The sequence below is a fragment of the Tiliqua scincoides genome, chromosome 13, assembly GCF_035046505.1.
Source record: "Tiliqua scincoides isolate rTilSci1 chromosome 13, rTilSci1.hap2, whole genome shotgun sequence".
NCBI classification, from domain to species: domain Eukaryota; kingdom Metazoa; phylum Chordata; class Lepidosauria; order Squamata; family Scincidae; genus Tiliqua; species Tiliqua scincoides.
In genome coordinates, this window is record NC_089833.1 from 121,922 (window position 1) to 135,765 (window position 13,844).

Genomic DNA, 13,844 nt, shown 5'->3' on the forward strand with positions numbered 1-13,844 from the left:
TAACTCTAGGGTTAATGCCATCCGGGCCCGGTGACTTATTGATCTTTAATTTATCAATTAGGTCTCAAACATCTTCTCTTTTAACCTCTATCTGACTTAACTCCTCGGTCAGGAGGGGCCGTTCAGGCAGCAGTATCTGCCAAGGTCTTCTGCCGTGAAGACAGATGCAAAGAACTCATTCAATTTCTCTGCCATCTCTAAGTCTCCTTTTATTTCCCCTTTCCTTCCCTCACCATCCAGAGGGCCAACCGCTTCTCTGGTGGGTTTCCTGCTTCTAACATATTTAAAGAAGCTTTTATTATTCCCATTAATGCTGCTGGCCATGTATTTCTCATAAGAACAGCCCCACTGGATCAGGCCATAGGCCCACCTAGTCCAGCTTCCTGTATCTCACAGCGGCCCACCAAATGCCCCAGGGAGCACACCAGATAACAAGAGACCTCATCCTGGTGCCCTCCCTTGCATCTGGCATTCTGACATAGCCCATTTCTAAAATCAGGAGGTTGTACATGCACATCATGGCTTGTAACCCATAATGGATTTTTCCTCCAGAAACTTGTCCAATCCCCTTTTAAAGGCGTCCAGGCTAGACGCCAGCACCACATCCTGTGGCAAGGAGTTCCACAGACCAACCACACGCTGAGTAAAGAAATATTTTCTTTTGTCTGTTCTAACTCTCCCAACACTCAATTTGAGTGGTTGTCCCCTGGTTCTGGTGTTATGTGAGAGTGTAAAGAGCATCTCCCTATCCACTCTGTCCATCCCCTGCATAATTTTGTCTCAATCATGTTCCCCCCCCTGGCGTCTCTTTTCTAGGCTGAAGAGGCCCAAATGCCGTAGCCTTTCCTCATAAGGAAGGTGCCCCAGCCCCGTAATCATCTTATTCACTCTCTTTTGCATAGCCTCTCTCTCTTTTAGTTTTTCATAGTCGCTCTTTCTCATAGTCTCGCTTGGCCTCCCGTATCACCTTCTTACATTTCTTTTGCTGCAGTTTATGTTCCTTTTTATTCTCCTCATTAGGGCAAGACTTCCATTTATGGAAGGAAGCTTCCTTGCCCTTTACAGCCTCTCTAACTTGGCTCGTTAGCCATGCGAGCACCCTCCTGGATTTAGTGGAACCCTTCTTTCTTTGTGGTATACATCACTGCTGGGCCTCTATTACTGTTGTTTTAAGCAGTCTCCATGCTCTCTGGAAACATTGGACTCTTTTTACCTTCCCTTTCAACCTCCTTCTATCCAGCCTCCTCATTTGAGGGAAGTCTGCCCATCGGAAGTCAAGGGTTTTTGTGAGAGATTTTCCCCCGAGTATTCTTCCCCCAACGTGCATGTCGAAACAGATCACAGCATGGTCACTGTTCCCCAATGGCTCAGTAACACTGACATCTCTAACCAAGTTCTGAGTACCGCACAATATTAAATCCAGAGTCACCTGTCCTCTGGTGGGCTCCATGACTAGCTGCTCTAAGGCACAGTCATTTAGCCTGTCAAGAAATTTGATCTCTCTTTCGTGACCAGAACACGAATTGACCCAGTCAATATGAGGATAATTGAAGTCCCTCATATTACAACCCTATCCCTCCTTGACACCTCCCTGATCTGTTTCCTCATTTCAAGGTCTCCTTCCGATTTCTGGTGTGGAGGAAAATAGTACACCCCCAGTATTACATCACTCCTCAGGCCTGGTAATTTAACTCACAAAGATTCTGGAGTCTGACCTGCCTTCGCTCTCTACTTTGCTGGATTCTACCCCTTCTTTAACACAAATGGCCACCTCCAACACGCCCCTCCCTGTCCCTCCTATAGAGTTTATAGCCTGGGATTGCAGCATCCTGCATTCCACCAGGTTTCCGTTATGCCCACTATATTGAACACGTTTTGCAGGGACCCTCCCAGGTTCACAACCAAGGCCTGTAGAGTTTTAGTGATAGAAATATAATTTCAAGATACAAACAGCATAAAAAACATGGCTGACTTTTCAAGAATCCAGAAGAAAATTCAAATCATTGCTGTTCTCAATAAAGCCTGCCATGTGGCGTTAGGTGTCCGCTGCAATGTGATGTTGTGTGTATTTGACAAGACTAGAGTAGATTATCCGTGCACAGGGCCTAGGTGGGAGCAATTGGTCCAACTGGCTTAAGGACTGTGGGCTGTGCTTCTGAAGGGAGGGAATGAGAAGAGGAATGCAACTGCCGTGAGGGACGGAGTGCCCTGTGCCCCGGGGACAGCTGCACCAGCAGGGGACTGGTGGGCTGCTGGGCCCTTTGTTGCCAAGGCCCCCTCTGCAGGACAGGAGCTCAGAGCGCTGCTCGTCAGGACCACCTGGGCCCTGGGAAAAGGGCTACTGGCAGCAGCATGAGACTCGCAGTCCGGAGTGACCAAACGCCTCTCGCAAAATGGCAGTGCCGCCAAAGCTGCCTACGCCACAGGGTCCCATCTGACGCAGGGCAGCACCAGACCCAGGAGGGGAAGATGGACGAGAGAAGCTGCCTTGAGGGCTGGAGGCAAGCAGCAGTCCCTGCAGGGGGATGCAGCACCATAGGCCAGCCCTGGGCTCGCCCCCATCTGCCGGGGCTTCACAAGAACGACCCCCCCCCCGCACCAGCTTGAAAGAGGAACAGCTTCAAAGCACGTGTGTGTGATCTGCTTCTCATGCGTGGGCTGGACATCGTCCACACAACAACCCAGAATGGCCCATCGGAATTCTTGTCCCTGCACTGCAGCTGGAAGGACTGAGACCCAGAGGAAGCAGCCTGCCTAGGGCTACCCAGGGACTCGTGGCTGAGGCCAGAGGTATGCTGAGCTGCAGCTCAGTCTCTCAGCCGCTCAGCCTGCTGGAGTGTCTTTGGCCCCTCTGCCCTCCAGAGGCCGAGACTCAGCACTTTCCCCTTCTGGAAGACATTAGCTGAAAATGAGACACTGGGGGGACAGCAGAGCCCCCTGTTGGCTCAGAGGCAGCAGGCACCACACCAGGGGGTGCTCCTGGCTTCTGCCATGCCACACATGGCCTGCTCTCAGCTCTGCCTTTACACTGCACCACACCGTTAGCTTGGCGGAGTCCTGTTGTGGCAGGAGACCCACTGCTTGACATAGCTGGGCAGGAAGGCCTCCCGCACACCCTTCCCCTCCCCAGGGCCGAGCTCGCAGTCCACAGGGCTGGCACAGTCAGAGTCTGCAAAGCCACTGTCGATGGTGTCCAGATCCAGGCCGGTCCCTGCGTCGCCATCCACGTCCCCGTCTGGAGAGAGAAGGTTGCTGTAGAAGAGCCTTTCTTCACCTGGAGAAGAGAGGCAGAGTGGGGGGTCCACGTCCCAGGGCTCCAGGGGCCAGCCAAAGAAGCTGACCCCCTCCTCTGCCTTTCTGCCCAGGGAGCCTCCAACCTGCAAGAGAACAGGGGGGGAGTCTCTCTCCAGGGACTCTGAGCCAGAAGGAAAAGAGTGGCTGTGCAGCAAGACGTCCTGGAGGAGCAGCCCCCTGGGGGTCTGACCTTCGGAACTGCTGTCCCCATCATCATCATCATCCATCACGCCTCGGTAAGCATCCTGGCTCTCGGCTGCTTCTGGCACAGCCAGACAAACACCGGCACAGCCACTGTGTGAGCAGCAGCCTGCAGGGCCTCCAGACACAGTGACAGTGTTGATGGAGAGGTGACCATAGGACTGCTCCAGGCCACAGCTGTCTTGCGGGGCCTGCTGGCATCCCACAAGGTGGGGCAGGGCAGTCTCAAGGGGCACCACCTGGCCTCCCTTGGCAGGGCTCAGAGGCTGGTGCCCAGGCCCGATCCGAATGACCTCTGGTAGGACCGTGCCCCACTCCCAGGTGTCCAGCGTTGCTCGGGCCCAGGAGGCGCCCAACCACTCCTGCACAGAAAGGAAGAGCGGTCAGGGCATTTTGCAGTGGCAAGACAAGCAAGCAGGTCCCCAGCTGGGGAAGGGAGGGGGCTCCAGTGGGGCTTTCCACAGAGAGGTGGGTCCCCAAAGGAGAGGGGGCACCTGAGGCTGTGGCAGACTCGGTCAGCTTCCGTCATGCAACTAGCTCCCTTGCACCACCTCCACCCTGTTGGTCCTTCAAGCCCCAGAACCCCAAGGCAACTGTCTCAGCACTCCTGGCAGGGCTCTGCTCCGGTGACTGGTCCCTCCTTCCCCTGGGGGTCTTGTCTCCTGCCAGACTCCAGCAGAGACCTCTGCAAAGTCCCAGTCACAACTCACCCCCCTTGCTTCTTGTTATATTCCTAATCTGTGCTCTCCCAGAAAGTCCTCAAAGGCCCCCACCCCCTCACCCCCTGCCCCTCTCATTCCGGGTACCTTGAAGTCTCCATGATGGGCCAGGTAGAGGGGCTGGAAAAAGGGAGCCGGGCTGGGGATGAAAACATCTAGCTTCTTCCACAGCCTGCAAGAGGGAGAGGAGAGGGGGGCTGCAGGCTAGACCTCTTGAGGAGGGCTGGCTCACAGCTGCCATGCTTTGCCCCTTGGCTGCCCTAGGATGGGGGGGCATAGCATGGGCTGTGCTGTGCTTCCTGGGCTGGCCTCGGCAGGTGGCATCCCTGAGCAAACCTCCTGCCCTGGCACTGCCAGAGCTGCCATGGCCCTTGCCCAGCGCCTTGACTTCTCAGTGCAAAGCTGAGAATTGGAACTGACATTTAGCCTCCCCCCCCCCCAACATAGCATCTTGCGTGAACAACAGGAAGCTGAAGACTTGCTGGGGGGAATTAAAACGGTGGCTTGTGCTGCCACACGTATACAGCTGTTGCTACCCAGCGCCAGGGGGCTCTCCAGGGCCATCACCACTTCTGCGGCCCATTTTGACCTCCTGCAGCCCACTCAGCCAGCCATGGCCTGCCCACATAGGAGGGCACCAATAGAGAGAGAAGCCCCTGGAGGACACTTACCCAGAGGGCCCCCCCAGGTTGGAGCCAACCCTGTCAGTGCTCTGTCCACACAGGCAGAACTGCAGTGGGTGGATGGCCCAGTGACAAGCAGTCGGGGCCCAGCAGCCCCACCAGCAGTGCACAGGTTTCCTTGCCACAGCCTGACTCCCACGCATAGACTCACCTCTGATGACAGCCCCGGAAGACCACGGCAACAGTGAACAAGCTGAGCAAGAGGAGGAGAGGCACCAGCCACCGGGCTCCTTCTCCACCCTCCGGAGCTGTGGGGAAAAGGGGGAAGGTCAATCATTTGCTTAGTCCTGTTAGGCTGTACAGCTGGGCTGGGCTGGGCTGTGGGCCTGAGGTGGACCTCCCATTCCTGGGGGAGGGAGCAACTTTAATGCTTTTCACCACACTGGAATATGCACATCCTGGGACAGCACAAGGACCGTCAGGTGGCCAAATAAGCCTCTGGTGACCCTGTGGCCTGCCTGCTGCTCCTGCACAAGCAAGAAAGGGCTGCCAGGCAGGAGGGGGTGCGGGGGGAGGGGCACCCTGGAACTTCCATGGCAGGAGCATTGATGCCATCAGTCTGATCACCTGGGCTCTGCCAATGAACCTCCTTTCAGAAGGCTCTGAACCCAAAAGAGGCATCCAGCTCAGCTCACGGCACAAGTTAATGTTTAGGCCAGCTTCTCTCAATGTGGGCTCCCTGAGACCTGTTCAGGGCTCCACAAGCACACACTGAGAAAGGGTGATTAACAAACACAAAAATACTCAACAAAAGCCTTCCTTCCTTCCTTTCCACCTAATCTCTCACCAAAGCTCTTTGGGGCTTTACAATTATGTGTAGGAATGGAGAGGCTTTTGAGACCAAAACTTTTGAGAATTGCTGGTCTAGGCTGTTTAGGTGAATGTCCTGCATAGCTCCTGTTACATTACCTGGGGGAGCAAGTCCTGCCGAACATACTGGGACTTGCTTCTGAGTAAACATGCCTGGTCTAGCATTGTAATATACCTTCTCTATTTCTTTGGGATAGTTTTCAATTCTATTTTTTTCTTTTTTATACCTTTATTTGAAACCATTGTAACCTTCCCCAAGAATCTGGGATGAGTTACTACATAGTTTATGGAAGTATAAACTGAAAACACCCTAATGAAGGAAAAAATTTAAAGTTGATTTATTGTTGTATGTATGGTCTTAACAGGCTGTGGCCAAGGGACATGTGACTGGGGAGGGGCTGCCCTGACAAGCTCCTGCACCTTAAAATTAACCTCTATAGCACTGAGGCTGCCAGTCCTGAACTGCTATAGACCCGCAGACACAGATCAGTCAGGTGAGGGGTTGTTGTGCGTATTGGAGTTGGTACAACTCCATCTGCTTCCAAGAGGTGGCAGGATACTGTGCATTGAAAGGGTTAAGCCATAGCCCAATGACCCTACACTTTACCTGTCCCCTTTGGATGACCTATGTGGGGGCGCAGCCCAGACACAATAACTATCCCTTCTTCTCCCAGCACGCCCTCTCTTCCTCATGGACCACTGACCAGACAAGATGGCATGCAGCAGGGCTCTGCTGGCACCGCCATCTTAACCACATGGCACATGCAGAACAAGGCAGCTTCAGGGCCTTGTTATTTTTTAAGTTAGAGTAACCTCTGATCTCAATCAGATGCTATAACCATACTTCTAATGAACCATGAGTAAATGAATCTCCTTGCAACTTCAACCAGCCAATGTTGTTTGTCTTTCTTGAGTAGCAGTCAGCCGGGTGTGGGAGGCTCCCTGGGTTGATTCCCAGCAAGAGGGGGGGGGCCTGCTTCTGAAGCTACTCTGCTCCCCCCCTAAAGAGGAAACCAGTTTTAAGAGATTCCTCCAACAGTGCGTTGGTGAGATGTAAGGGACCCACCCAGATGGGCTGCCACTGCTTCTTAAGCCCAACTGTGGGCTGAAGAAATGAGGGCACTGAGGCAGCCTTTGCCCATCACCTTGGCTGAGGGGTGTGCAGTGGCAGCCTGAGGCACTGAGCCTGAGACAGTGGCAGCGGTGGCTGGCTGGACTGTGTGCTTGGCTCACCCTTGGGAAGTGCCCTCAATCGGGCTGTGGAGCTCCACTCGCTCCAGGTCCCCTGGTAGTCGCCCTGCTCCCTGGGCCTCACTCGCACTTGAACCTCGTACTCCAAGCCGCCCTCCAGTTCATGTGGCAAGAGCCGCAAGGTCCAGGTGTCCGGCAGGTCCTTCTTCTGACCTTGTTCCTGCAGGGAGGAAGAGGCTGTGGGATGGGGAAGGGGCTTTGGAAGTGGCCCTCCCTTCCCCATCCAGGCACCGTCTAGAACCAATCCAGGCCTGAAAGCACCCCAGAGGAAAGGGGAGAGAAGGGGGCACAGGGAGCCAGCCAGGGTCAGGCCTGGAGAGCAGCTGCTGCCCAAGAGCCAGGCCCAGTACACACTGTGGGTGAGGGCCTTGCCCCCAAGGCCCCTCGATTCCCCTGCCAGGCTCTGCCCGGACGTCACCCAGAAGCCTGCCCGCACCTGCAGCCCCAGGCGCCGCTGCCCTCCTACCTGCCAGGGGCGGCCTCGGTGCCTGTAGCGCAGCTGGTACTGCAGCTCGCTGTCCAGGTGGCTCCGCCGGCGCTGGTACTTGGTCTTCCAGGAGACGTTGTAGCCGTCGCGGGACGCCTCCACCGTCAGGTTGAACGGCGGCTGCGGCTTGACTGGGGGCGGGGCAGAGCAGGGAGTCAGCGCCTCTTCGGCCGAGCCCGCCCCGCCCCGCCCCACCCGTCGAGCCCGCCCCGCCCCGCCCCGCCCCGCACTCACAGTTTGCGGAGAAGGAGAGGCGCTTCCGGCAGCCCCTCCCGGAGCCGTTGCGCGGCCGGAGCTCCACCGTGAAGCTGTTGATGGCGGCGCAGGCCGACTGCTCCGCGAAGCAGCTGTACTCCAGCCGGCCGGCGCCTCGGGCGATGGGCTGGAAGGCGCAGGCGCCGCCGTCGCCGCAGTTCCTTCGGGGACCAGAGAGGCTCTCTCAGCAGGGAGCCGCAGCCCCGACGCCCGGCCCGCCCCGCCCCGGCTTGCGAGAGGGAGGAGGCGGGCGCTCGGCTCGGCTCTCCTCCACGCTTCCCGCTCCGCTCCATCACGCCTCCGGCCGGGCCTCAGCCAGCCTGCCCGGCGGCTTCGCCTGCGCCCCACAGCCTCGTCCGTGGCACACCCCCCGGGCCGCGGCACGCGGGGCGCGTGCTGCCGAGCCGGGGGCGGCGCCCGGGGTCTCTGCGGCGGGGCGGGGCGGAGCGGGTGCAGGGCCGAGGCGGGCGCCGGGGGGGGGCGGAGAGCCGCGCTCACACCTACCACTCGGCCGCCAGGCCCTGGGGCGCTGCGCCGCCGCTCCCCAGCAGGCAGGTGAGGGTCTGGACGAAGTCGGCGAAGCAGGCGAGGTCCTCGCAGGCGGAGGCTGCAGGGGCAGAGGAGGGCCGGCGGTGAGTGCAGCCCCCGGCCGGGCGCCTGCAGGCTCGCGGCTCGGAAGCGCCTCCGCCACGGACCAGGCCTCGGGGTGCAAAGAGGAGCGGGAAGCCGAGTGGGGGCCCAACAGGCCGAAGGGACGTGGCAGCAGCCGGCAGAGCCTCTACCTGCCCGCCCAGTGCTGGCGGCCGGCTGCAGGCACGCGGAACAGCAAGCGCTCCGAAGCCTCGTCAAGGCCTTTCCGTCGAGAAAAGCCGTGCAGAGCTGAGTGGCCTCCCGCGAGAGGGAGAGTGGCTGCCTGTGTGCGCCAACAGCGACCTCCGCAGCAGCTCCCTGAGCTCCACAGGCCGGAGGCTCCTGGAGCAGGTCCGTCTCCTCCCGGAAGGAGCGCGAGCACTCCGGGGCTGGAGGCAGCAGTCGCGGCCACCCGCCCGGGTAGTGCCCCCGCGGGCAGCGGGACTGGAAGAGGTCAGATCCCCGGACATTTCCCTCCGCCTCGCCCCGCAGCGCGGTCTCTGCCACGCGAGCAGTCCCGGCGGCAGCGCCTTGCCGGCTCCACGGCCGCTCCGGCGGCTCTGCGACTGGAGGGCCGGGCTCCGGGGCCCACTGGGGCGCGTGGCTGTGGCGGGCCGGGTCCGCCTTTGCTCGCTGGGTCTGCCCGGCCGTTCCCGAAGAGGAGGGAGCCTCGCCCCTCCTCGCGGGAAGCCGCGGGGGTGGGATGCGCCAAAGGGGCTGCGGCCGGAGCCGAGCGCGGGCCCAGCCCGCCAAGGACCCTGGCCCGGTGCCCCCTCTGGCGCAGGACCCCAGTGTGGCCGCATCCTCCTCGCCTTGACCTGCAGCGATGGGTGCTGCTGCCCGCTCTGGCCCTCCCCACCTCCCTGGGCTCCAGCTGTGGTCCCCGCTCAGCCAGCAGGTCAGCCAGCCTGGAAAGGGCTGGGACGGGAAGCCTCAACCGTGCTACTTGGAAGGGGTGAGCAGGACCCGCCCTGAACGCTCCGGTTTGGGAACCCCTTCCTGACTCCCGCTTTTCCTCCAGTGAGTTGCCTTCAGCTTAGACCACGTTCCTACCCTCCCCCCCACCCTTCAGCTACTCATTTTGTCTGCTTTTGACGACCCCCAAGCCGCAGCCCCTCCACTGCACACACTACTGTGCAGCCCCAGAAATCAACCTTCCACTCCTTCATTAGCGCACCCTCCTCTCACGCCACTTATTCCTCATTTAAACACCCTGCTGGTCTCATCTCAAACTCTTGGGTTGCAATAGTTTGAAACGGATGCATTAAAAAAATGGAATTAACAAATATCTCATATATAAAAGGCACAGTCAAATGCTAGTTGCTGCATGTTTACTCAAAAGTAAGTTCCACTGTGTTCAGTAGGACTTACTTCCAGGTAAGGTTGTCTGGAATGCAGTGTGAGCTCCATACTCTCTTAGGTGGCCACTAGGAAAGATAATGTCCTGGTCATTAGCAGATGCCCTGGGCAGGTTTCTCCTTTGCCTGCTGCATCTTCTCTTCTAGAATCTTTGGAAACGCTTTCAGAAGCAAAGCCCTGCTGATGACATCAAGAATGTCTGATGCTGACATTCCCTGAGCGCTATTCCCCCTTCAGCGTCCTCAGGACATGGCAAGCAGAGAGCAAGGAAAGAGATCCCATTGGGCTACCTTGCTTCTCCATCCTCTTGCTTCCCTTTTATGCTTTTCAAGAACTTTCTCTCTCCGTTGCACTTCTGTTGAACTACAAAACACGGACAGAGTCCCTTGCAGAAGGTTTCCTTGGCCTCCCCTGGATTCTACTGCTTCTCTCTCCCTTGCATGTCTATAGTCATTTAATAAAGCAGTATTTCTGGTCTCTTCTATTAACACCTTCTGTGCCAATGTGTAGCACTCGGGCACCACAAGACGAAGCTCCAAAGTCCCTGCATGGGACTGGGAGACACTTTCCTACATGGCTCCTTGAAAAGCACTCTCAGCAATCAGGCCATTATCCTGCGTCCACAAACACCTGAGACCAGCACACGGGCATGCTGAGACTTACTGTGCTGAAGTAGCAGCAGCCACAGAAGAGCCTGGAGCGCCATCCTCCTCCACCTCCTCCTTGGTCTGGCTCACTTGTGTCCCTGCAAGACAAAGCAAGCCACTAGCCTGGAGCACTGTTTCCACCCTGCCCCGGGGCTTGGGGTTGAAGCAGGCTGGCAGTTCTGCAGCAGCAGCAGCCTGTGCCTAACCTTGAGCTCTCCACACAAGTGGCAATGGTGGTGTAGCTCAATGCTCCTTTGGGGCTGGGGGCCACAGGGGAGAGGGCAGGGCTGTGCTCCAGAGCCCCCAAGCTGCTTGGTGTTCTGTTTCAGGGCAGGACTGGGGCACCTCTTTGGGGAGCTGCAATCTGTGCTTTCCAGCCAGCCAGTCGGCCTGCGAACTCAAGGCGGACTCCTTCAGCAAGAAGCTGCAGGAGAGGGGTTTGGAAGGACTGTGTGTGAGCACTTTCTCCAAGCTGTGGTCTGAACAGGCTGGGTACTGGTTTGGGTACAGGGACAGGCCTTGTGAAGAGATGCAGGATTCTCTGCTCGCACTCAACTGTCTAGCGATGTGCAGTACTGATTGGCCTGTGCTGGCAACACCGGGCACTCCCTGCCCAGCCCCATCACTGGAACAGTTTTGCAGCTCTTGAAAAGTGATTTGTTCCTCCTCTTAAAAGCATTCAGGAGCAGACAAAATGTTTACATGAAAAAACACACATGGTGCTCAATTCAAACATGTTAAAAAGGGACAAGCCATCTGAAGGTAGTAGGGGAGGGACAGGCAGCATTCAAATAATAGCTCAGAGGTGCCTCTCTTCCATGCCATGTGGGTGAGGGGATGTCTACAGGACCCCCCAAAAAGCCCCTGGCCAGGCTCGTGAGAAGGGCACGTCTGTTGACATGCTCAGTTGCGTGGCAAGGTGACCCTGGAAGTTGGTCATCCGACCAGCACCAGAGTCGCATGTTGCACATGTGTGTCAGGCCCATGGGCACCAGGCCCTTCATGACAAGCTGCATGTTCTGAGCTCCCCCACAAAATGTGAGGGATGCATTTTCTGCTGAGTCAGCCCAGGGCCTCTGAGATGGCTGGCAGTGCAAGACTTTTCCCAGGGTGCTTCCAGACACAGCATTTGAATGGTGGTGAACTGGCAAACAGTGGCATAGCTAGTAGGGGGCAGGGGTGGTCTGACCCAGGTGCCACCCTCAGGGCAGTGCCACCACTAGCGACCAAATCGCTAAAATCACAGGATAATGCCATCATGTTATATACCATTAAATGTGTTAATTTACAGCATAATGCAATGAAACAAACAGGAGTGAAATATCTCCATTCCATCAAAAGTTACGACCAAAATAACAGAAAACAAAAATGCAATTACCTTATGTAACAACAACTACAATTTCCTTAACTCAGAATGGACCAATGAGACTGATTGTGCAAAGCGTCTATCAGATGTTATGTCACAGCATGGAACCAATAAGTTGTTAGCAAGTTGACACCCTGGGGTTAGATACAGTGTTGGTTTATGGGGGGGGGGCATGAGTTTTACCTTTACTCCAGAGCCCAGGTCAACCAGGTGGATAGACCTGGGCTCCTGGTTGAACTCTGGCCTTTGTGGCCAAAGTTTGCTGGGCGGGTAGGCCTGGGCTCCTGTCCAGACTTGGAGCCCAGATCTACCTGTTAGGCGGACCTGGGCTCCCATTCCAGCCACCCTCTGTAGCCCTCTTCTGACAGGTAGACCTGGGCTCCCATTCCGACTGGTTCCCAATTTCACTCCCCATCCTGCCAGGTGCCCTTATCTGCTGACTAATTTTTTCATATGGGGGGTGGCAGCAAAAATTTATGAGCCCTGGGAGTCAAATGCCCTAGCTATGCCACTGCTGGCACAGACTCTTTCTGTCAAACATTCCCTCCAGGGGGTACATGGAGTTGGTGCCCTCAGTCCTGGACCCTCCCTGCTGGTCTCCCAGAACAGGCCTGGCTTCTTCCCTTTCATTGCTTGCTTTAGTTCTCCTGCCATTCATGCACTTGTGCTTACTGCTATTTTATTGTAGCTCGAATGTTGTTGTGAAAAGTGGAATATATTGTACAATGAGATAAAAATAAGCAAGCCAACACACACCACAGCAGATGCACTCCAAATTTAGCTCAGGAGGGGGTTTTCCAGTGCAGGGCATGAGTTCAAACTGTGTTTCCTGCACTAACAGTGTGAGTGAACAACCGAGCTCTGAGTAGGGCACAGCATCAATGGCAGAAGGGAGATGTGCCAGCCTGGACAGGGAGGCACGTGGAATGGGACCCCCCACTTGATCATGTAGCCCTGAGGATCACAGCTTGTTCTCACTGGTTTATATCAAAGACCATTGTGGTGGCTAATCCCACTGAAAGCAGTGAGACCAGCTGGCTGTAATTCAAGGGTGGAATCACATGCTTATGGAGGAATAAGTGGGACTGACTTCTGAGTAGACACACCTAAGATTGCAGCCATGGTCAAGTCCCATTAACTTCAGTGGGATGTAAACATGTCTACTTCTTTGGGATAGCAACCCTTGTCTGTAGCTGATGTGCGTGTTTCACCTATAAAGTTAGACCTGCCATCTAACTGAATACGGGCCAAAATGGTACACTGTCAATTCACACAATTGGTCAAAGGGCAGTAATTATGACTTCAGCAGGAAGAAACCAGAGCCCTTGGTGTCGTCCCCCCCTTGACATTTTCACCAGGGGACTCTGCGTTTGCTGCCACAGATGATGCAACCCTATGCATGTTTACTCAGAAGTAAGTTCCACTGTGTCCAATGGGGATCACTCCCAGGAAAATACATATGGAGCTTAAGCCTAAGAGGGCTGCTGCTCCCCTTCCAGAATGGGTTCTTTTTCAGGAGGCTACTCATGATTAAAACAAGCACTTGAGTGCCCAGAATTATTTCTCATTGCCAGGTGTGTTTACATTTAGCTATAGAAAGTTCAGAGTCAAGAAGGTATGATTGCAACCATCACCATCATCTTCAAATACCTGAAGACCTGCCCTATGGAAGAAGGAACAAATCTGTTCTCAGCTACCTCTGAGAGGAGAACTAGACCTGATGGATGAAAACTGCAAGAGAGGAGATTCCAGAGGGACACAGTTCTTAAAGGTCAGGGTGGTTTGGCAGTGGAACAGCTGCCGAGGGAGGTGGCGGATTCTCCTTCACTGGAGATCACCACGCAGAGGCTGAATGGGCGCCTGCTGGAGACTTTGTAGGAGAATTTCCTGCTATGGGCAGGGGTTGGACTAGGTGACCTTGTGGGTCCCTTCCAACTCTAGGATTATATTATCATTGCAACAAAATGAAACCAGGATTCCAAGGGAAGCCAGATTGCCTCCAGTGACTGGGAGGGCTATTGGTGTGCCAGATTTGGTCAAGGAGGACTAGATGAGAACGGCAAAATCTTTCAAAGCCTGGGCTGAGATTGTAGGGTTAAAAGTGAGCCCTGAACATTTCATAGCCTGCCTTTCAGGAAGGAA

General features: G+C 55.9%; 1 protein-coding gene across 2 annotated transcripts; it reads right to left on the reverse strand.

The window, feature by feature from the left end:
• Window positions 1-1,953: 1,953 nt before the first annotated feature.
• Window positions 1,954-10,435, reverse strand: IL21R (interleukin 21 receptor). 2 transcript variants are annotated; one of them, XM_066640783.1, is made up of 9 exons: window positions 10,353-10,435; window positions 8,205-8,307; window positions 7,680-7,861; window positions 7,425-7,576; window positions 6,941-7,118; window positions 5,049-5,145; window positions 4,302-4,386; window positions 3,735-3,857; window positions 1,954-3,377 (listed from the first exon to the last, which is right to left on the reverse strand). In XM_066640783.1, exons 1-9 carry the CDS (start codon window positions 10,393-10,395, stop codon window positions 3,042-3,044), a joined length of 1,299 nt encoding a protein of 432 aa, XP_066496880.1. In that variant the 5' UTR covers window positions 10,396-10,435; the 3' UTR covers window positions 1,954-3,041. The 2 variants fall into 2 exon arrangements, with proteins under 2 accessions (XP_066496880.1, XP_066496879.1); XM_066640782.1 differs by having other exon boundaries at window positions 1,954-3,857.
• Between the last annotated feature and the right edge of the window lie 3,409 nt (window positions 10,436-13,844).